At 47.2% G+C, this 22455-nt stretch overlaps 1 protein-coding gene across 3 annotated transcripts in view; it reads left to right on the top strand.

The window, feature by feature from the left end:
• The first annotated feature begins 290 nt into the window (after nt 1-290).
• Nucleotides 291-22455, top strand: part of PSAT1 (phosphoserine aminotransferase 1) — a 33470-nt gene continuing 11305 nt past the window's right edge. The window contains exons 1-7 of one of the 3 annotated variants that reach the window (XM_003919539.5): nt 291-688; nt 4020-4080; nt 5365-5434; nt 8128-8333; nt 9717-9889; nt 11802-11971; nt 21307-21435. In XM_003919539.5, the coding sequence (XP_003919588.2) occupies nt 629-688; nt 4020-4080; nt 5365-5434; nt 8128-8333; nt 9717-9889; nt 11802-11971; nt 21307-21435 (869 nt within the window). In that variant the 5' untranslated portion in view covers nt 291-628. Of the gene's footprint in view, nt 689-804; nt 874-1723; nt 1828-4019; nt 4081-5364; nt 5435-8127; nt 8334-9716; nt 9890-11801; nt 11972-21306; nt 21436-22455 lie in introns of those variants that run through there. The other 2 variants (XM_021927567.2, XM_021927566.2) reach the window with 2 other exon arrangements.

The raw sequence follows: 22455 nt of genomic DNA, 5'->3' as shown, positions 1-22455 counted from the left end.
ATCCTGCGCTTCCAACCTTGGGGGGTCCTCTCTCTTCACTAGGGTATCTGACGCCCGTGGGGGTGCTTAGAAAAGTTCGGTAGATTAGTGACTTCTGGTTCTGGAACAAATACATCACAGCCCAAACTGGGGGCTGGTGGTGGAGAGGTGGGTGGATGGGGGCGACAAATCTGCTCGGCCAAGAGAGAGGAGCTGGAGTCCTTTGGGGTTGGAGGACTGAACCCTTGAGGCCTGATTGAGGGCTCAAGGGGCGACGGCAGGTTGGCAGGGGCAGCCTCTTCCCGCCGCCCACAATCCTCGGGCGGGCGCGCAGCCGAGCCGGCTCTGCTGGCTGGCGCAATCTCGCGCGCTCCTTGCATTGATCAAAAATGGGGGTTGAAACAGTAAACGCGAGGAGGAGCAACTGTCGGACTCGGTTCAGAAGCACGACCAATGGGGATGCGAGCTCCTTCGCGCGAACCAATCAGCGCAGGGCCTGCGACAGCGCGGGCCAATGGGGCGCCGACTCGGCTCTGGAACAGGGCAGGGGTGCGGAGCCGGCTGCAGACTCTCACCGCGGCGGTCGTGAACGCTAGCCGTTCACGCGTTCGGTCCTCCTTGGCTGACTCGCCGCCCTAGCCGCCGCACCATGGACGCCCCGAGGCAGGTGGTCAACTTTGGGCCTGGTCCCGCCAAGCTGCCGCACTCAGTAAGTCCCCGCGAGCGGGCGCCGGGAGTGAGGTTCAGGCGGGAGCACGCGCGCGGGTGGGTTTGCATCCCTGCGTGTGGCACTCGGATTCTCGCTCCCCGCCTTGAGTCCCCTAGGCGCTTTACATCAGCATGCACGGCGGGATCAGCAGCTCTGGCAGGCGGGCTTCGGCAAGAATGCAGTTGGTGAGGAAGCTCGGCGAGGCGTGCCGGTGCAGCTGCCCCTGGCCCTGACTGCTGATGCGAGGCAGTGCCCGACTCAGCTGGCCGGGGCCTGCTGCCCCGCCGGTGCCGCGCACCTGCAGACTCCCGGGCTGTGCCATCTCCTGGGCAGGGCAGGGCCGGGGGCTGGGGCGGGGCGGAAGAGAAAAAGCTCTGATCTCTGCGTTCGCCTCGCGCAGCTGTGCGGCGAGCCCGGGCAGTGTGATGCCCGAGCGGATGCATGAATGGACATAGTGTGAATGAGTGATGAATGGGAATGAACCGATGACAGGTTTTGCGTATTGCAGTGGATCACCTTAGCTGAAAGGGATTGCAAACTTAAAGGTCCGCGTGTGGGTGCCCCCCTACCCCCTACACCAGTGTTTGCTTTAGCCAGCACTTAGGAGCACTGCTTTTCAGAAATGTAAATTTGAAAACCTTCAGTCCAACTTTCCCCTCCTTGTCCCCCATAGAACCTACCCTTTCCTAAAGCCTTTCTCCCCACCCCTCTCCTTTTTTTAACCTGCTTGTCCCCTAAAGGCGTTCGAGTGTTCGAACTCTGGTGGGCTTTGGGCTGCTTAACCCAATTATCTGTTCATTTGGTTCTGGAGTAAACCGAATGATTGAATTCTCCCCCGGGCCACAATCAGATCTTGCTAGTGGAACTCACTCTCTGCCTTCCCAGGCCCCAGCCTGGCTCCTCCCCTCCCCCGCCAAACCCACCGTCCCCAGCCCCACCCGCAGTGAAGAAGGCAAAGTCTCTGATGTGCCTTGAGCTCATTGTCAGGCGGCTGCCGCTGCTGTTAGATTTTTATTTTGCTAACCAGGGTAGAGCTGATAATATGTTGGAGCAGCATGGGGCATAGCCAAGTATTTTACAATTATCAATTGTTGAGCAGAGTAGAAATCTCCCCGGGACAGAGCCTCCTCTGTGCTGTGGTAAGAAGAGAGAATCCAATTTTAAAGGGGAAAGGACGTCTTGCTTTTCTAGGGGCAGCGCTCACAGTAGCTGAGAGGACAGGGCTTATTTTTTCTCAGTGATTACAGTTCATTTTAGGCGAGATTCCCTGCTCCAGCTGTAGAAATGTTTCCTGTAGCCTCCTCCTTCAACCCTCCCCCCCATGCTTTGGAGTGTTCCCAGTATTTGTTCCGTAGGTAATTCGTTATTAATTTATTGCTATAATTGTAATGGCAATTGTCATCAGTAATACAATTATTTATTATTAATTTTTCTGGGAGGATTTTTGTCCTTGGATTGCGTGTAACCTGGGAGGTAAGGAGGGCCAAGGGCGGGCAGATGTTGCTTTTTATGTGTTTCCTTGAATTGTAAAGATTAGAGAAGCTTTCAAACTTTTTTTGAAACTACAAACTTTTTTTGTAAACTACAGTGAAAAACGTGTTTACAAAATGACAAAGTATACACATTGAATTGTAACAAAAGTAAATGCCTTATGAAATGATGAGTAGCCTAATTACCTGTGACATACACTATTTTGTATTCTATCCTGCTCTAGTCCCTTCTGTTTCATTAAAAAAGTTAGTCGTGAGCTGGGTGTGGTGGCGCACGCCTGTAATCCAAGCAACTCAGGAGGCTAAGGTGGGAGGATCTCTTGAGCCCAGGAGTTTGAGGCTGTAGTGAACTGATTGTCCCACTGCATTCCAGGCTGGGTGACAGAGCAAAACCCTGTCTCTTAACAACAGCAAAAGAAAAATTGGTTGTGATCCACAAGAGAAATGCATTCTTCAACTGGAAAAAAAAAAAAAAACCGATTGGATTAGGAAGGTGTAATTTTTGAGGGAGTCTTTAAAACTCTTTGTAATTATTTTGGTTATAAACTTTTATAGAACTGTTTTCAACGAATGCTGTCTATAAGAAAGATACAGCCTCAGAGCAAGTTCAAAGATTATTCACAGATGAATGTTTCTCTTTACTAAAAGAAAAGATTCACTCTGATTTATTTGATCAGCTAGTGTTAACAAGCATCCAGCATTTCAGAAAACAATAACACATTCTTAGACCCAGTCGTCAAGGCAGTCTTTTTTTAAATCTAACTCTTTTTTTTTTGGAGACAGAGTCTCGCTGTGTCATGAGGCTGGAGTGCAGTGGCGTGATCTCAGCTCACTGAAACCTCCACCTCCCAGGTTCCAGCGATTCTTCTGCCTCAGTAGTAGCTGGGATTACATGCGCCCACCACCATGCCCAGCTAATTTTTGTATTTTTAGTAGAGACGGGGTTTCACCATGTTGGCCAGGATGGTCTCAATCTCTTGACCTCGTGATCTGCCCACCTTGGCCTCCCAAAGGGCTAGGATTACAGGTGTGAGCCACCGCGCCCGGCCTTGTCTAATTCTTTATTGTTAAAATACTGTTTTTTGAGTCAAGTTGCAATCCAGTTTAAGTTATAGCTGTGTTTTAATGATGCCCTCTTTAGCAAGCATCTTAAAAAAAAGTGCCTCCTATTTGTAGACCTTCTCTGTCTGGTTGCTTTTGCACTTATTTTATGTTCATTTTTAAAGCTTTTCTTTTTCTCTTTATTTTTTATTATGGGATTCCTCACATACACAAAGATAAAAGTAGTGTAATGAACCTCCAAGGACTCATCTCTGAGACTCAATGACTATAAACATTGTGCCAGTCTTGTTGCAGCACCCTGGGACAAATCTTATTCACAGCAGGCTCTTCCTTCTTCCTGCCCACCCCACGCTTCCCAGTCTAGCACCTTAGACCAAAAGACATCAGAAAATTGAGTTACCTGTATAATCTGGACATAATTGTTTTTATTGTTGTCCCTTTAACCCAGAACTTTATGCATTCTGTACTTTAGCTTTAGGAGAGTGGTGAATGAGATTTGCGAAGGGGACATTTTCTAGGGAATTGGTAAATTCAGGACTTTGGAAAAAGTGTATCAACATCAGTCACATTGCCTAATTTCATGCTTACCTTGTGTGTAAGTTGCATCATCGCTGGCTTTGTGGACATGGGGAGGAAGGGGACTGGCTGTGGGTGGGGATGGATGCCTGGGGACCTCCCTGTAGACCCTTCCTCGTCCCCTCCTCAGGTTTGTATGTGTGGAGGGAAAGCCGTGTAGAGCATATTGAAATAACCTTATTTTCCTTTTTTTTTTTTTCTAGGTGTTGTTAGAGATGCAAAAGGAGTTATTAGACTACAAAGGAGTTGGCATTAGTGTTCTTGGTAAGATTTACTTTTGAATTATGTGAATGTCCAGGTTTCAAAGGAAACTTTTTTTTTTTTTTTAAGAGGCATAGTCCTCCTCTGTCACCCAGGCTGGAGTACAATGGCGTGATCATAGTTCACTGCAGCCTTCAACTCCTGGGCTCAAGTGACCCTCCTGCCTCAGCCTCCTGAGTAGCTAGGACTATAGGTACATGTCACCGTACCAGGCTAATTTTAAAAAAATGTTTAAAATATTTTTTAAAGATCCCATGAGATGGGATCTCACTTTGTGGCCCAGGCTGATCTCAAACTCATGGCCTCAAGCAATTCTCCCACATTGGCCTCCCAAAGTTTTGAAATTACAGGCTTGAGCCACTGAGCCCTGGCCCAAGGGGAACTAATTTAAATGCATCAAATATAGAATTACAGGGCCTATAGAGTCTTCCTATAGGCCTTTACAGATACATTTTTAAAGTTTAATAGCTTGGGTTGCATGTTTGATAGAAACCATTTTGAAAATAGCATAAATGCTGGTGAGAGGCTCTGACATCTCAGTTTACCCTGTCATAATTGGTTTTTGCTAATTATAGGATCTAGGATCAGAAGATACTGTATATTTGCATAATATTGCCTCCAAACATTTATAATATTGCTTTACATTCAATTTACAGTTTTTATTGTACTTAAATACAACCTCATTAAAGTTTAAAAGTACACAAGCCTTTTATGAGAACCTCGCACATTGATAATCTAATTAAGTTTCCCCTATATTTTTGGGGAAGAGGACCTCTGCATTCCAAAACTTATTTTCTTTTATTTTTGGTAGTTCTGAAGACTGCATGGTATTAAGAGACCATAGGGTTAACTGTATTGCTTATTTCTGTTCAATTTTGTTCCTGTTGGTTTGGGACATATACTTAGATTTCTGTGAAGTGAGATCACAGCGTGGAATTTTGTGCTCTAGACCTAAAGGGCAACTGTTGGACATGGATTCCTGTTTGTGAGAAAGAGATTGTAAGAAGAATCACAGAGAGCATCATGGAGTGATGAATTAACAAATAGCTTGCTCAATGAATGTACCACTTGAAAAATCCTTCTGCCATGACGATGAAGCTAAATGTTTACAATTTGAAAATCAGTGTGGATGGTCCCCTAAACTAAGTGAGCCTTGGCCCACAATTTGAATGCAGAATAACTGAAATTTCCCTGTATTGTTGTTTACTTGCAAATATCATAGGTATTTCTGTTCACTTGGTTTTGAACTGGCATTTTTTTTGTTGTTGTTTATCTTTCCTTTCACAGAAATGAGTCACAGGTCATCAGATTTTGCCAAGATTATTAACAATACAGAGACTCTTGTGCGGGAATTGCTGTAAGTTTAAAAAAGACCAAATTCTGTTACTTTTGTTAGATACTTCCTAAACCCAGATGTCTTCCATTATCTTCTACACTCTATTGTTTGTTCAGAATATTTCATAATTTAAAAGAATCCTTTTAAGATTCTCTCCAACTCACTATTAGTACATAATGCTTTTTACTTGTTCCCCATTCTGTGTTTATATGTTTTTGTTTTTATTTTATGTGATATTTCCAAAGATTTGAAGTCACTGTATCTAAGGAAGAATTTTCAGCACTGTGGCAGTTAAACTGGCATGAAAGAGATAAAAATGACGAAGAAATGATCATCTTTGTCAGCATAATTGACTATAAACTAGTTCAGTTGTTCTCAAAGTTTGAGTTTCATACCATCTGTCAGAGTCACCTGGTTAGGGTGGAGTATTAAAAAATTCAAGTGGGGCCAGGCACAGTGGCTCACGCCTGTAATCCCAGCACTTTGGGAGGCTGAGGCGGGTGGATCACGAGGTCAGGAGACCAAGACCATCCTGGCTACCACGGTGAAACCCCATCTACTAAAAAAAAAAAAAAAATTAGCTAGGCCTGGTGGCACACACGTGTAATCCCAGCTATTCAGGAGGCTGAGGCAGAAGAATTGCTTGAACCAGGGAGGCGGAGGTTGCAGTGAGCTGAGACTGCGTCACTGCCCTCCAGCTTGGGTGACAAAACGAGACTCCATCTCAAAAAAAAAAAAAAAAAAAAATCGAGTGGTGGGCACCACTTAGTCCTGCCGAATCAGAATCTCCGGAGAGACTTTATTTTTAACTTTTATTTTTAACTTTAATTTTAATTGTAAGAGTTCTGAACTCTAGGAACTGCTGCTTAGACGAAATCTCCTGGGTTATCTGCACTGCCTTTCCTATCCAGAGGACACCTTATTCTTAAATAGATTGCTATTTAAAGGAGAGATTTTTATGTATTATATAAACATGTTCACATAAACCCACAAATATAGCAAGTTTGAAAGCATACCATTTTTTTTTCTGTTCACAAAAATAATGAAAGTTTAGGAAAAACATTGTAGCTCACAACTCAACTGGAATTAACTTTAACCCCAACTAATCAGGGATAATCACTAATATGTTAGGACCCATTCTTGCATTATTACATTAACAAAATTTGAATTATGCTGATTATTTCAAGTTTTTCAAATTGCTTGATAAAGTGATTCAGATGGGGCAGGCTGAGTGGGATTTCTGTGAGGAGGAGCAGACGCTGATTGCAGTGTGAATGTTCAGAGCTGGTAGCCATCTGCTTGGCCTCTCCCATCCGTTGGCCTGCTGGGTATCATGTCACATTCATAGGACAATCCTGTCCTTCATGGAGTGGGTATTTGGAACATTAGCCTTAAGAGAGATGGCATTTGACCACATGGTTATGAACTTCCTCTGACCGGGGTCCCAGTTCAATTTAAGGGCCTATCTTTTCTTCTCCTAACCTGCTTCCTACCTTGTATACCTGTACCTAGACCTCGGCCTGGTTTCCTTCCATCTAATTCTTGGCCTTGTTAACCGCCCTGCATCTGAATAATGTGAACCTGGATCTCTGTCTTGGGTTATCAGTCTTCCCAGCTGCTGAGAACCTCGTGGCTAGACTCTCCTAAGACCTGCTGGTTGCTTGCTATCCTACTAAGCACTGAATGTAGGTCATGCATCTTTCAGGACAAGATATTTACGCACCTACCACCCCATTCCCCAAGACCCTGCCATGTTGCCTTGCCCTTTATTAATTTACCTCTATACCTTTGCTGGAGCTCTGTTCCCTGACCATCTGGCTTCTGTACACCTATTGCCAGGCTCTGACCTTACTCAAAGGCTTGGGTCCAGTTTCCATAGCCTTGTCCTTTTGGAGCTGGGCTTATTTCTACTGCCTGTAGCCATTCTCATCGTTATCTTAATTTTTCATCCTGGAGTCAAAGAATTTTGCTTTTTATTTTGATGTGTAATAGATACATGATTTCATGGCCAGGCCTAAAACATTATCAAAACCTCCTGCCCAACATCCACCTGGTTCATAGCACGGTGCATGGCACAGGATTATTGGTTGTAAGTTATAGGACCTCCAACTCACTGGCTTAAGTAAAAAAGAAATGTATTATCTCACCTAACAGATAAATGCAGGAGGATTTAGGTGCTTCTAAATGATTGCAGGAAGGTGATTTTCCCACATCTTCTGGCTCTACTTCTCTTCACTGTGTGGCCACCACTGGTTGCAGGATCAGCTCCTACAAGTTTCTCCTTTCCCTCAATAGAAACAGCTTTCCTTACCAAGAAGTTTGAGTAAAGGTCTCAAACTTTACCAAATTCCATTGGCCAGCCTGGGGCAGGTGCTCATCCCCTTGAGCCAGGGTTGACCACGGTTGAACCATGTGGACTGAGAGTGGCAGAGGGGTAATTTCCTAAAGGAACATCACGCTGTTGTCACTGGGAAGAGGAAGAAGACCTGCAGGTCCAACAGTCACCCTAGGCTTTCAACACAGTCTCCAGTAAATAGTTGTTCAAGGATTGCATAAATAAATGAGTGAATTAGGGAAGACACAGTAGTATTGGAACATTACCGTATTTCTGGTACTAAATCCACCCAAGGTAAAGCACTTGGTAGAGCATCACTTGTTCTTAATCTTTGACCACATGAGTTTATGTATTTACTGTTACCTGTGCTTCTGCCCAGAGCCGTTCCAGACAACTATAAGGTGATTTTTTTGCAAGGAGGTGGGTCTGGCCAGTTTGGTGCTGTCCCCTTAAACCTGATTGGCTTGAAAGCAGGAAGATGTGCGGACTATGTGGTGACAGGAGCTTGGTCAGCTAAGGCCGCAGAAGAAGCCAAGAAGTTTGGGACTATAAATATCGTTCACCCTAAACTTGGGAGTTATACAAGTAAGTTCTGGGAGCTGAGCTGGGTGGTGAAATGCTGACTGGTGGGTTACCCCAACCCAGGGCAATCTGTAGTTTTCAGTTCTTTTCTGCCCTTGCAGTTGTTAGTTCATTACCATTTAGATTGGGTGGCTGTACTAGCTAAAACTAGAGCCTACGCATACTCTTATTTTATTTTTTTTCTAGACAGAGTTTTGCTCTGTCACCCAGGCTAGAGTGCAGTGGCATAATCTCAGCTCACTGCAACCTCCGCCTCCCAGGTTCAGGCAATTCTCCTGCCTCAGCCTCCCGAGTACCTGGGATTACAGGTGCCCGCCACCACGCCTGGCTAATTTTTGTATTTTTAGCAGAGACAGGGTTTCACAATGTTGACCAGGCTGCTCTTGAACTCCTGACCTCAGGTGATCTGCCTGCCTCAGCCTCCCAAAGTGCTGGGATTACAGGCGTGAGCCACTGCGCCTGGCCTATGCATACTCTTATTGCAGAAGCCAGTGAGTAGTTAGTAGTAGCTTTTCAGCTAATTAGCTGAAAAAGTCCAGGGGCTGGTTTGGCTTTAGATGTGGCCTGATCAGAGGCCCCAACAATGTCTCCAGGACCTGGTGGCTCCACAGGCAGAAAAAGCTGTCACTTTCTTGAAAGGTGGCTGCAGCTGCTCCTGACCTTATATTCTCCCAAGTTTCAATGCCTTTGTGGAGCATTGCCAGTAACAGTCTCATGTCTCCTGTGCCCCATTCTGAATCAGTCCCTGTGGCCGTGCCTGAGTTGCATTCTACCTCTGGGCTGTGGGTTTCACTGGCTCCCCTGGAACTACATGGGCTGAGAGCGGGTGAGGGCTGGGGTCCCAATAAGAAGCTACTAGTCCATCAATGGATATAGGGTAGATGGATACTGGGTGACAAGTAAAAACTCAGATTTTTGAAAAAACTTACTTTATTTTATTTTGCCTTTTGAAAAAATTTACTTTATTTTATTTTGCTGAGACACAGTCTTTGTATGTTGCCCAGGCTGGAGTATAGTGGCTCTTCACAGGCATGGTCATAGCACACTGTAGCCTGCAGCTCCTGGGCTCAAGTGATCCTCCTGCCTTAGCCTTCTAAGTAGCCAGGACTATAGGCATATACTACCATGCCCACCCTCCCATGCCATTTTTGAAGATGATTTGTTCCCAGTAAAAGTCAAAAGGTTGGATCGCTTGTCCTCTCAGGATGTTGGTAACGATGGTAACAAAAGATGAGGCTGGGAGGGTGCTTTCACTTGTGCAGTGCTTTGAAGTCAGTTGATCTTTCCCTGCTAGGGGAGGCCTGTCAGTCTCCCGGTTGACTCCCATCTGTGTAAGAAAAGAGGAGAGTGAAAAGTGCAAAGTCTCAAACTTGTCTTCTGTGATAGAAATTCCAGATCCAAGCACCTGGAACCTCAACCCGGATGCCTCCTATGTGTATTATTGCGCAAATGAGACAGTGCATGGTGTGGAGTTTGACTTTATACCCGATGTCAAGGGAGCAGTACTGGTTTGTGACATGTCCTCAAACTTCCTGTCCAAGCCAGTGGATGTTTCCAAGGTAGAGTATAAAAGGCAGGGTCGGGAGAACCCACTGACTCGGTTTCTGCAGGGACATTTTAATATACACAAGAGCGGGAAGAACCATGGGTGTTTGGGGCCTGCAGAACCCCTGAGCCATGGCAGCTGCCAGTGAGCAGGCTGCCAGGTGTGAATCCCCAGCTGTTGCAGTGCCTGAGTCCTGCTGTTCCCAGCCTCGTGATGATGATTGCCTCACAGGATCCCACTTGAGTCCTTGGGGAACTACCTGCTTTTGAGAGCGGTTCTTAGAAACTTGTTTGGTCAACAGACGGGGAGTGACTTGCCTTCAAGAGCAGATGCAGATTATCCCGAGCCCAGGGGACCTGTGTGAGAGAGCTTCCCCTTGCCTGGTACCCACCTCCGGAAGCGTCAACAGGATACCGTTTTCTTTCTGAGTGGCTCACCAAGGCAGGGCAGTGGGACCCGTGCTCTAGGTACATGCCCCAGGGGGCGATGCGGGTAAAGAATCTAAGAACAACCGTTGAACTGACTGAGTGGTATTCTGCCTTTTTACTTGGGAAAATATATACTTATAATAAATTTTACCATTTAATATAAAATGTACCATCTTAACCATTTTTAAGTGTACGGTTCAGTGGCAGTAAGAGCATTCACATTGTTGTGCAGACATCACCACCATCCGTCTCCAGAACTTTCACATCTTACCAAATGAAAGTCTGTACGTTAAACACTAACTCCTTCTCTCCCTGCCCTCCAGCCCCTGGCAGCCTCCATTCTAGTTTCTGTCTGTGAATTTGACTACTCTAGGTACCTCCTAGAAGTGAATCATGTACTATTTGTCCTTTCGTGTCTGGCTTATTGCACTTAGCAGAATGTCTTCAGGGTTTGTCCATGTTGTAGTGTGTGTCAGAGCTTCCTTTCTTTTTTAAGGCTGAATAATAATTGTTTAGATATACTATATTTGGTTTATGGTCTGCTTTTCATTATCGCCAGGCACTGGCAATTTTAAATAACTATAAATTACTTTCCCCCACCCCCAACTTCCTGCCGACGCTCGGTTTTCCTAAGGGTTTCATGGAGAGAGTCATGGGAGTGGGTTTTGTATCTTGCACAACAGAATTACCTAAAGTACCTTTAAACATCTGTTTTCTATAATTTCTTCTCCCTCAGGCAGCTTGTCCCATCCCTTCTCTTTGTCATAGCAGTCCCTTGTCCCTTTCTCAGCACCTTCTGACTGTCCTTTTATACAGATGTAAATAGATTAAAAAATCTGTTTTGGCCAGGCGCAGTGGCTCACGCCTGTAATCCCAACACTTTGGGAGACCAAGGAGGGTGGATCACGAGATCAGGAGTTCAAGACCACCCTGACCAACATGGTGAAACCCCGTCTCTACTAAAAATACAAAAATTCGCTAGGCATGGTGGCGCACGCTGTAATCCCAGCTACTTGGCAGGCTGAGGCAGGAGAATCGCTTGAACCAGGGAGGTGGAGGTTGCAGTGAGCTGAGATCGTGCCACTGCACTCCAGCCTGGGTGCCAGAGCAAGACTCTGTCTCAAAAAAAAAAAAAAAAAAAGTCTGTTTCTTCTCTTAGTTACTAGGGAGAGTTAGAGGCCCCACTTTAAAGACTGATTTGGGGATAGAAAGGAGGTATGCAGAGCAAATGTGAGTATGTGCCAGGACCTTGCAGTGGTGGGCTTGGGTTAGCCCCACCCAGGGGAGGACCAGACCGACAGATCATCCTCAGGCTTTGGAACTCTGAGTGTGGGTTTGCTATCCAGATGGAGATTGCTTTAGAGCATCAACTCCTCCCTACACAGGATACAGTCATTTCCTTAAAGAAATTGTGCTTTGGGAAGAGTTGGGAGGTTTGCATACATGTATGAAAAATGGCCAAATCCTTCTTAAACAGCATGTCTTTCTCTTTTTAAGTTTGGTGTGATTTTTGCTGGTGCCCAGAAGAATGTTGGCTCTGCTGGGGTCACCGTGGTGATTGTCCGTGATGACCTGCTGGGGTTTGCCCTCCGAGAGTGCCCTTCGGTCCTGGAATACAAGGTGCAGGCTGCAAACAGCTCCTTGTACAACACGCCTCCATGTTTCAGGTAACTCTGGGAGTCAGTCTTGTGGACCCGGGGAGGGTCTCACTATTTTTCATCAAAGCAGAGGTTGTATTTTAAAGTAAAGCATGTAAGGCTGGGCGGGGTGGCTCACGCCTGTAATCCTAGCAATTTGGGAGGCCGAGACGGGTGGACCACTTGAGGTCAGGAGCTAGAGACCAGCCTGACCAACATGGTGAAACCCTGTTTCTACCAAAAATACAAAATTATCCAGGCGTGGTAGCACACGCCTATAATCCCAGCTACTCAGGAGGCTGAGGCAGGAGAATCGCTTGAGCTGGGGAGGCAGAGGTTGCGGTGAGCCGACATGGCACCATTGCACTCCAGCCTGGGTGACAGAGGGAGACTCCATCTCTAAATAAATAAGTAAAATAAAGTAAAGCATGTTTCCAGCAGCCGGTGACCAAATGCCCCAGATATCTTATCAGATTCTCTGCCCAGCTCACCTCTCCCTCTGTACCCTCTCTTTACTATTTGATCAGCTTTTCCTCTTGCTCTTTTTTGGGGATGTTGGTTTTTGTTTGGTCTTGGTAATCCAGGACCTGGTGGTTCACCATTAACCCAAAAGCTCTCTATACATGAGGTGCTGTGGCCTGCATCTCAAACAGCCAGTGCAGCTTTGGAGAAGAACTTTCAAAGGCTGTGCCTCCCCTGCTTTCATTTCTTTCTCTGCTGGGCCTGCGGGAAGCTGGCTGCCTGACAGAGAACATACTGGCTTAAACACCTTTCAGGGATTTTTGTTTGTTTGTTTTTGTTTTTGAGACGGAGTCTCGCTCTGTCGCCAGGCTTGAGTGCAGTGGCATGATCTCGGCTCACTGCAACCTCTGCCTCCCAGGTTCAAGCAATTCTTCTGCCTCAGCCTCCCGAGTAGCTGGGATTACAGGTGCGTGCCACCACGCCCAGCTAATTTTTGTACTTTTAGTAGAGACGGGGTTTCACCATGTTGGCCAGGCTGCTCTTGAACTCCTGACCTCTGGTGATCCGCTGGCTTCAACCTCCTAAACCATTGGGATTATGGGCATGCGCCACCGCGCCCAGCCAACATCTTTCTGGTTTTCAGCTTAATCTGGAGGGGTCCTCTTAGCCTGGCTCTCATTCGCTGAGTGGGGGCTGCGTTGCGGCACTTCAGGGAGAGCAAGGTTGCCCTGCCTCAGGATCCTGTAACTCCCAAACTTGGGTATTTTGAGAAAATCTTCATGACTCTTAAGATTTACAGTTGCCTAAGAGAGTCTAGTATTTACTAGCTGTGTGACCTTAGGCAAGTCACTTAACATGTCTGTGTAGTAGGTTCCAGAAGTAATAATAGTACCCCTTTCATTGGGTTGCTGTGAAGATTAAATGAGTTGGGATATACATATATTTTATTTGTATATATACACACACATTTATTTATATGCATGTGTGTGTGTATATATATACATATATATATATGGCCAACTGGGACACAAGAACTGGGCGGGCTGAGTGGTGAGGGTGCAGTTGGGAACCTCAAGTGCTGGCCTCCTGGAGAAGGGGCCGAGGTGCCAGGCTGCACATGGCAGGTGGAGGGAGAGGAGGCTGTCCTTACCTGTTTGGAGATGGGGCCAGGGCCTGCCTTGCAGCTAGAGGAGGCTTTCAGAGGAGCCCAAGACCATCACCCGTTTCAGAAGTGAGAAGGTGGGAGGGGGCAGGGAAGGAGTGCTGTCCCTGAACTGTCCCACAGCCTGTAGGCCAGCAAGTTGTGATCAGGGTACAGCTTGGGGCAGGGCAGACAGTCACCCCGTGGTACCTTCTCCAAGGGTTACCTCGAAGAGCATTTTTAAAAAAAGGAATGAACACGACTGGGCGCGATGGCTCACACCTGTAATCCCAGCACTTTGGGAAGCCAAGGCAGGTGGGTCACGAGGTCAGGAGATCCAGACCATTCTGGCTAACGCAGTGAAACCCCATCTCCACTAAAAGATACAAAAAGTTAGCCAGCTGTGGTGGTGGGCGCCTGTAGTCCCAGCTACTCGGGAGGCTGAGACAGGAGAATTGCTTGAACCCAGGAGGCGGAGGTTGCAGCAAGCCGAGATCGCACCACTGCACTCCAGCCTGGGCAACAGAGTGAGATTCCGTCTCAAAAAAAAAAAAGAAAGGAATGAGCACATTAGCACATGCTGTTTGTTAATATTAGGGGGAGAAACCATTAGTGGGAACGGTGGGAAAGCAGGCCAGTCTTTCTAATGGGAGATGAAGATGGCTGGAGTCAGACCTGGAGACACAGAAAGTTGTCCTGGAAGAGAGTTTCTCATAGGGTGACTCCCCTGCCGCCCCCTGTGCTTGACCAGTGGTTGGGCTCCTCTGGCCCACTGTGGGTGGGGATGAGGGGGAGGGCAGGAACTCCCCTTCCAGAGCTTTCCTGCCGGAGGAAGGACAGAGGCAGAAACAAGGGCAGAAAAGGGGCCAAGTTTCTCCCCTAGACAGATCAGAACAGTGTTCATTGAGACCATCTCAGGGCCAGTCAGGATTGTTAATAATATGATGAGAATTTGTAAATAGAGAAGATAAAAGATACTTAAGTAATGGATTCTGACTCCAAGATACTCCCTGGAAGTTGCTTTGCTTTCTTTTTACCCCATAAGAAAAAAAAAAAATGTTCTGTCTAATTCTGTATGTTTGAAGATTAACCATAAATCCATGACTTTAAATGGAGTTCATTTGCAGTACTTAAAAATGCAAGGTTAGGCCGGGCACGATGGCTCATGCCTGTAATCCCAGCACTTTGGGAGGCTGAGGTGGGTGGATCATGAGGTCAGGAGTTCGAGACCAGCTGGACCAACATGGTGAAACCCCATCTCTACCAAAAATACAAAAATTAGCTGGGCATGGTGACAGGCACCTGTAGTCCCAGCTACTCAGGAGGCTGAGGCAGGAGAATCCCTTGAACCCGGGAGGCAGAGGTTGCAGTGAGCCGAGATCATGCCACTGCCCTCCAGCCTGGGTGACAGAGCGAGACTCCATCTCAAAACAACAACAACAAAAACAAACAAACAAAAAAAAAACATGCAAGTTAGAAAATCCTAGCTCACCCAATGAGAACAAGCTACAAATGGAGACATCAAGATGTGTGCAAAATGCCCTCCTCAGTCCGTGATGTGAGGCTGATGGGGTACCTGGAACCCTTCAGAACTTTGTATCACACACTAGAGTTCTTGAAACGGCCTTACTTTCGAAAAGAAGCCATGTTTTTTTTTTCCCCCCTGAGTCTAATGACCATAGGCCCTGGGAACTTTGATTCAATTGTGCTGGATAAAACTGCCTTCAAATCGTTGCTCTGTAGCCCTGAGCGATGAACTGGAGTGGAATAAAGGACATGCTGCTGTTCTCTTTAACCCTTCAGTAGAACACACTAACCCCAATTAGTGGATAGAAGAAAAGGTCCCTAAACTTCCCTTCTGACCACACAAAATACTTTTTACTTACCGTGACTAACTGAATACACAAGTGTACATTTGTTTTAGCTGCAATATGAGGTGAAGTAACTAATAAAAATACAAAACAAATAGACCATTAATTTTAGGCCACCTCTTAAAAGAATGGGAACAGGCCGGGCACGGTGGGTCACATCTGTAATCCCAGCACTTTGGGAAGCCGAGGCAGGTGGATCACCTGAGATCGGGAGTTCAAGACCACCCTGACTAACATGGACAAACCCCGTCTCTACTAAAAATACAAAAAATAGCCAGGCGTGGTGGCACATGCCTGTAATCCAAGCTACTCAGGAGGCTGAGGCAGGAGAATCGCTTGAATCCAGGAGGCAGAAGTCGCGGTGAGCTGAGATTGTGCCATCGCACTCCAGCCTGGGCAACAAGAGCAAAACTCCATCTCAAAAATAATAATAATAAATAAATAAAAGAATGGGAGCATGCAAATTAAGTCTGTGAGCCTGTTTGGAGGACTTCACTGGTCCCAGACTACCTTCTCCCAGTGGGATGGAGACGCCTGGAATCCTGGAATCCACAGTGGGGTGTGTAGTGGAGCCAGCTTTGGGAGCTTTCCTCTGGGAAAAGTGCTCAACTCAGTGGTTACATTCACCGATTCCTGAGAAAACTGTGCCATAACATCAACTTCAGAAGCTCATCTGCAGAGCTGGAGTCTTAGAATAGCCAGGGAGAGTTTTCCGGGGGACTTTCTGGTGTCCTTTTCTAAGTCCTGGTGCACAGGGACTATTTCGTATTGCTTAAAAAAATTTATAACAGTAACAACATACTCTTAGGCTGGGTGCAGTGGCTCATGCCTGTAATCCCAGCACTTTAGGAGGCTGAGGTGGGCAGATTACCTGAGGTCAGGAGTTTGAGACCAGCCTGGCCAACATGGTGAAACCCTGTCTCTACTAAAAATACAAAAATTAGCCAGGGGTGGTGGTGTGCACCTGTAGTCCTAGCTATTCTGGAGGCTGAGGCAGGAGAATCGCTTGAACCTGGTAGGCGGAGGTTGCGTGAGCCGAGATCGTGTCACTGCACTCCGGCCTGGGTGACAACAAAACTCCGCCTCAAAAAACAAACAAACAAACAAACAGTAACATACTCTCAGCAAAGAATTGCAAGTGGTCGGAGTCACCAGGGTATCCACTATTCACTGCTTGCTTTGCATCCTAACACACCCTTAACTGGGCATATGCAAATATGCAGTCATATATTTAATCATGCAAATGGAACTTGAACTTTACCATACAAATTGTTCTGAATTCTATTTTTCCACTCCACAATAGACATTGGCATTCTGCTGTATCCCGGCCGGAAATACCTATTTTATTTTTTACTTTAAAGTGCTGGGATTACAGGCTTGAGCCACCGCGCCCGGCCTCTGAATTCTATTTTTCCACTCCACAATAGACATTGGCATTCTGCTATGTCAGCGGAAATGCCTATTTTTATTTTTTACTTTAAAATTTTATTTTTGTTAGAGACAGGGCCTTGCTCTGGTGCCCAGGCTGGAGTGCAGCAGTGTGATCATAGCTCTCAGTAACCGCAAACTCCTGGGCTCAAGTGATCCTCCCACCTCAGCCTCCTGAGTAGCTAGGACTACAGGCAAGTGCCACCATGCCTGGCTACATTAAAAAAAAAAAAAAACTTAGGGTGACGGGGTCTCAATATGTTGTCCAGGCTGGTCTCAAACTCCTGGCCTCAAGCTATTCTCCCACACTGACCTCCCAAAGTGTTGGGATTGGCCCTTCTTTTGTTTTAAAATATATATGGTGTCCTGTAGAATGGACATACCTCGATTTATTTAATCATTTAATAGGCAGAGTTAGGAACCCTATCCTGTGTGTTTACAGGTGGCATTTTAGAAATGAAGGCACAAATCTGTTAAAAATGTCACACTGGTAGTGTGAAGAATTGAGACCATGCTGTAAGCTGCATAAGCATTTTATTTTATTTTATTTTATTTATTTATTTTTTGAGACGGAGTCTTGCTCTGTCGCCCAGGCTGGAGTGCAGTGGCCGGATCTCAGCTCACTGCAAGCTCCGCCTCCCGGGTTTATGCCATTCTCCTGCCTCAGCCTCCCAAGTAGCTGGGACTACAGGCACCCACCACCTCGCCCGGCTAGTTTTTTTATTTTTTTTTTAGTAGAGACGGGGTTTCACCATGTTAGCCAGGATGGTCTCGATCTCCTGACCTCGTGATCCGCCCGTCTCAGCCTCCCAAAGTGCTGGGATTACAGGCTTGAGCCACCACGCCCGGCCTGCATAAGCATTTTAGAGCCCTTGTGTTTTCTTTTTTTTTTGAGAGGGAGTCTAGTTCTGTGGCCCAGGCTGGAGTGCAGTGGTGCGATCTCGGCTCACTGCAAGCTCCACCTCCCGGGTTCACGCCATTCTCCTGGCTCAGCCTCCCGAGTAGCTGGGACTACAGGCGCCCACCACCGCGCCCGGCTAATTTTTTGTATTTTTAGTAGAGACGGGGTTTCACTGTGATCTCGATATCCTGACCTCGTGATCCGCCCGCCTCGGCCTCCCAAAGTGCTGGGATTACAGGCGTGAGCCACCGCGCCCGGCTCAAGATTTTAGATTGTATGGGAGTTGAACATGGGTTAATAAAGAACTGGAAGCCACAAGGGTCTTGTGTTAAGTAGAGTCACAGGGGCTAGACATCAGTGCTGTGCAGAGGACTGGGTGGGAGAGGAGGGCAGGACCTCCTACCCCAGGGATGTCTTCAGTCTTCAGGACAGCCTGCTTGCTTCTGATTTGTCTGCCTCTTGTTGAGGCTTCATAGAGTCAGGTTAGGGGTACTGGCTCCAGGCAGCCCCTGAAAGTGGGTGAGCTTTCTGCTAGACTCGCCTGCTCAGATTCATTAAGAAAGCCAGAGAGCATGGGGGGGCGAGTGTGAGCGCAGCAGCCAGCTAGGGGTTCAGGCGCCGGTACTGAGGTCTGGCTAGGACGGTGAACCTGACATGGGCCCTTGCTGCACTTTGGATTTAGAGAAACCAAATCCACAGTGCAGCAAGGGCCCAGGTCAGCCCTGAAACCCTGGGATAACACAGAGCTGCAGGCAAAAGCGAAGCTTGGTCACCTGGAAGTATTGTTGGTGACCTGGCACAGGGTGACGCTGCTGGGATTCAGTCACATGGCAGGGTGTGTTTCTGTGCTTCTGTGTGGAGGTAGGTTCTGTGTAGAGGTAGGGGGTGAGCAGGCTGCAGGTGTGGGAGAGGAGCAGTTGGAAGTGAAGTGGGAGTTGTAGAGCATCTGCTGAACAGAGAGGGCTGGGCAGCCTCGTGTCGGGAATGCACACCCACATGCGTGTGTGCTGTGTGCTGGACTTGGCCACTGTGACTGGTGTGTGGTGATAGCCCTGCAGTCCCACTTGCAGGGGAGCTAGTGACTGGGGCCCTGCAGCCCCTGGCAAAGCAGAGGGTCTGGATACTTGTGGGAAGAGCTTGCACTCTTGGAGTCAGACAGGCTGGAGTTGGAGTCCTGGCTTTAAGCTGCTCACCAGATGACTTGAGGCAAGTTAAGCTCTCTGAGCCTCAGTTTCCTCATCTGGAAAATGGGATGATGGTATCTCTAACCCGAGGATTATTGTGATCCATGAAAATAGGCTGAGGCCACAGTAGACTTCAGGAAGCCCTCATTCCCATCTCTTATTTTCTCTCTTCTTTCTCTTTTGTCCCTCTGACTTCTTGGACGTTAGCCAGAGAGCTAGCGCTAAGGCTGTGGATTTCTCAGGGACTGTTTTCTCTTCCCCTCTGCCTTCCCTTTCTGCCAGCAGCCACTCTTGCTCTTTCTTCCCAGGGCTGTGGGGAGGCAGGCTGGGGAGGCTTCAGGAGAGGTTGTTGGATGTTTGTGGATGCTGTCTGCTCCCTGCCTGAGGCCCCTCTGGGCAGCCCAGTGTTGGCTTTTGCCAACATGAGCTGGCATGAACCACCGCACCCAGGCCTTGGGTCCCACTTGAGGCAGTGAATGAGCCAGTTGGTATAGGGGGCTTCCGTGTGACAAGCTGCTGGCTGTTAGAGCATTTTCCAGACCCCGTCATCTCCCCCCCTGTTAATAAAGGAGGAAGCAGCTGGGTATCCCCACCCCAGATCTTAGCTGAGCATTGACTCCCAATACATTTTTGTGCAATTCCTGTAGAGGACCTTTGATTCACACCTCTGGAGAGGGCATGGTTGGCCGCTGACCTCCAGACTCTCTGCTCAAGGGAGATGGTGTCTTCCCTGGGCAACCTCTGCTCCTGTGCCCTCGGCTTTTACTGAGTACACGTGGAGCCTTTAGCACCTTCTCAAGGAGAGGGGCTTTCAGACTGGGGAAAACCATGTGCCGCTCCTCAGTGTTTCATATTTTCAGCTTAAGTTTGAAGGGACTACTGACTACCATTTGTGTGGCCCACCTGCCACGTGCCAGGCCCTGTGCTAAGCGCCGGTCTGGCAGGAAAAATTTGAAACACTTGGTTCAGAAAGGGACGGTCCTGAGCTGCGGGAAGGGCTGAGGTGCAGCTGGACTTCCTGGAACCAGGGACACGAATCCTCCTCCATCTGCTCTCCACTTCTGATCCTGGTTTCTCTCAGCGGGAATGTTGGTTTCATTTTCAGATGGGTCTTCTTCAGATGTTTCCTAGAAACATGATTCCCTAGGGCTCTCATATCCTGTCTCGCAGTTGCACTAATATTCTGCCCCTTTTTCTACTCTCCTCACTCTTTCTCCCCACTCCCAATTGAGAAAATCTCAAGGAAGGCCCTGATTGGCCCAGTTAGGTCCCATGCCCAACTCTGAGACCAGGGAGTCAGGGGCCTTGCTGGACCTGCATACTGGCTGGAGGGTGGAGTTGGGAAGAGCAGGGTGGATAAAATGCCACGTGTCCACCACTGGTAGGTGAATCTCCTGGTTCCAGATGGGAAAGCTGAGGTGACTAATCCTGGGTAGTCTGTTAGTGAGTGGCTGCCCTGCGACGGGAGTCAGGACTGGGACGGGGAACCCATCCTTTTAACCACTCTGCCACAGTGCTCTCTGCTGGCTGGAAGGCACTGTGCTAAGGCTGTGGGTAGAAAAGATGAACAGTGTGGGCTTCTAGCCTTCTAAGACCACAGAGGCCAAACCACAGGCACACAGAAACTTAAAATAAAGGAACAAGTGGAAAAAAACGATGCAGGAAATATGGGCAAGGTGCTCTGGGAGTTCAGGAAGTGAAGAGCTTGCTCTGGGTCGGGGCAGGATTGGGGTCTGCTGATGCCTTCTGGTGGAGATAAGGAAGTGTGTTTTGGTGTCAAGAAGAGTTTACATTAGGGCTTGAGCTGGACAAGGAGGGATTGATACGACGTTTAGTGAAAAATCTCATTAAACCTTTTTCTGAATGGCCCTCAGGGGTCTAGAATTGGATTGACTCTAGTCCTTGCTTGATGACATGCTGTTGTTCACACAAGCCCTGCTTTTGTCTTGTGTATTTTCTTTATTTTATTTTTGGAGACAGGGTCTCACTCTGTCACCCAGGCTAGAGTGCATTGGTGTGATCATAGCTCACTGCAACCTCAAACCCCTGGGCTCAAGCATTCCTCCCTGCTCTGCCTCCCAAGTAGCTGGGACTATAGGCACATGCTATCACGCCCAAATAATTTTTCATTTTTTACGGAGATGGGTCTTGCTATGTTGCCTAGGCTGGTTTCCAACTCCTGGCTTCAAGCGATCCTTCCGCCTTAGTCTTCCAAAGTGCTGGGATTATGGGTGTGAGCCACTGCACCTGACTGTCTTGTCTGTTTCAAATAATGCCTTTCAGTCTGTTTTAATGGAACTTAAACAGCAGTTTGCTTGAATATACTTCTACTTTTGCAAAGATGAGCTAAACGGATTTTTTAAAAATCTTCATTTTAGCATCTACGTCATGGGCTTGGTCCTGGAGTGGATTAAAAACAATGGAGGTGCCGCGGCCATGGAGAAGCTTAGCTCCATCAAATCTCAAATGATTTATGAGATTATTGATAATTCTCAAGGATTCTACATGTAAGTCAATGGATTTTATCTGCTCTTTTACCTCTTGTGAATTTAAAACCATATATATACTGTGTGCCTTTGAAAAGTGGACATATTCACCTTTCTCTGAGACATTAAAATGCTGGTGAGTGTGGGTGGTCCTGGGCTCCATGAATAAGGGAATGGGTGGTGAGTTCTTCCCTCCTGTGCCCCATCCCGGGGCTCTCAGGCTTTGGGACCTGTGTTCCAGTGGGTAGTGTGTTTCTCACACCAAAGACATCACCCTGGGGAAGAATCTCAGTTCACCCCCGGGGTAGGTCCTGTCTACTCCCTGCTTGCTTTGTGCATTTTCCGGGAAAAAACACATGTACTTTCTGGAATGTGTCAATTTAAGGACTCCTGTTAGAGATCTTTGGGATAAATACTCACTCCTGGCCTCCTCTTCTGCGTTATTTCCCTTTTTAAGAAAGTTTACTCCTTTCCTTATTATAAGACAGATGCTGTTATCCCAGAGTCTGTGAATGGAATTGGCTTTGGCATGGGGTTGACTCCAGTTTAAATATTTCCATGACCAAATGATTATTGAGTATGTCTTACCCACTAGCCCTGCATCTGGGAATTTCGCAGAAAATGTGTGGGTCTTGTATTAGTGTCCTGGGGCTGGCGTAATAAAGTGCTACAGACTTAGTGGCTCAAAACATCAGAAGACTTATTCTCACTCTTCTGGGGCCAGAAGTTCAAAATCAAAGTGTCAGCAGAGTTTTGTTCCCTCCAGAGAGCCATGCCTTGCCTCCTTCAGCGTCTAGTGGCTCCAGGTGGTCCTTGATTTGTGGCTGCATCACTCCAGCCTCCACATCTGTCTTCACATGGCCTTCTCCTTTCTGCCGTGTCTTCCCTTCTGTCTCTTAAAAAGAGAGGTCTTTGGATTTAGGGCCTATCCAGATAATCCAGGATCATCTCACGTCGAGATCCTTCACGTAATGACATCTGCAAAGGCCATTTTTTCCAAATAGGTCATATTCACAGATAGATTCTGGGGGTTTGGACATG

This window comes from Papio anubis, chromosome 13 (genome assembly GCF_008728515.1).
Source record: "Papio anubis isolate 15944 chromosome 13, Panubis1.0, whole genome shotgun sequence".
In the NCBI taxonomy this organism is placed as follows: domain Eukaryota; kingdom Metazoa; phylum Chordata; class Mammalia; order Primates; family Cercopithecidae; genus Papio; species Papio anubis.
Note: the sequence above shows the minus strand (reverse complement) of the source record. Positions and strands in the feature narration are given on the sequence as shown.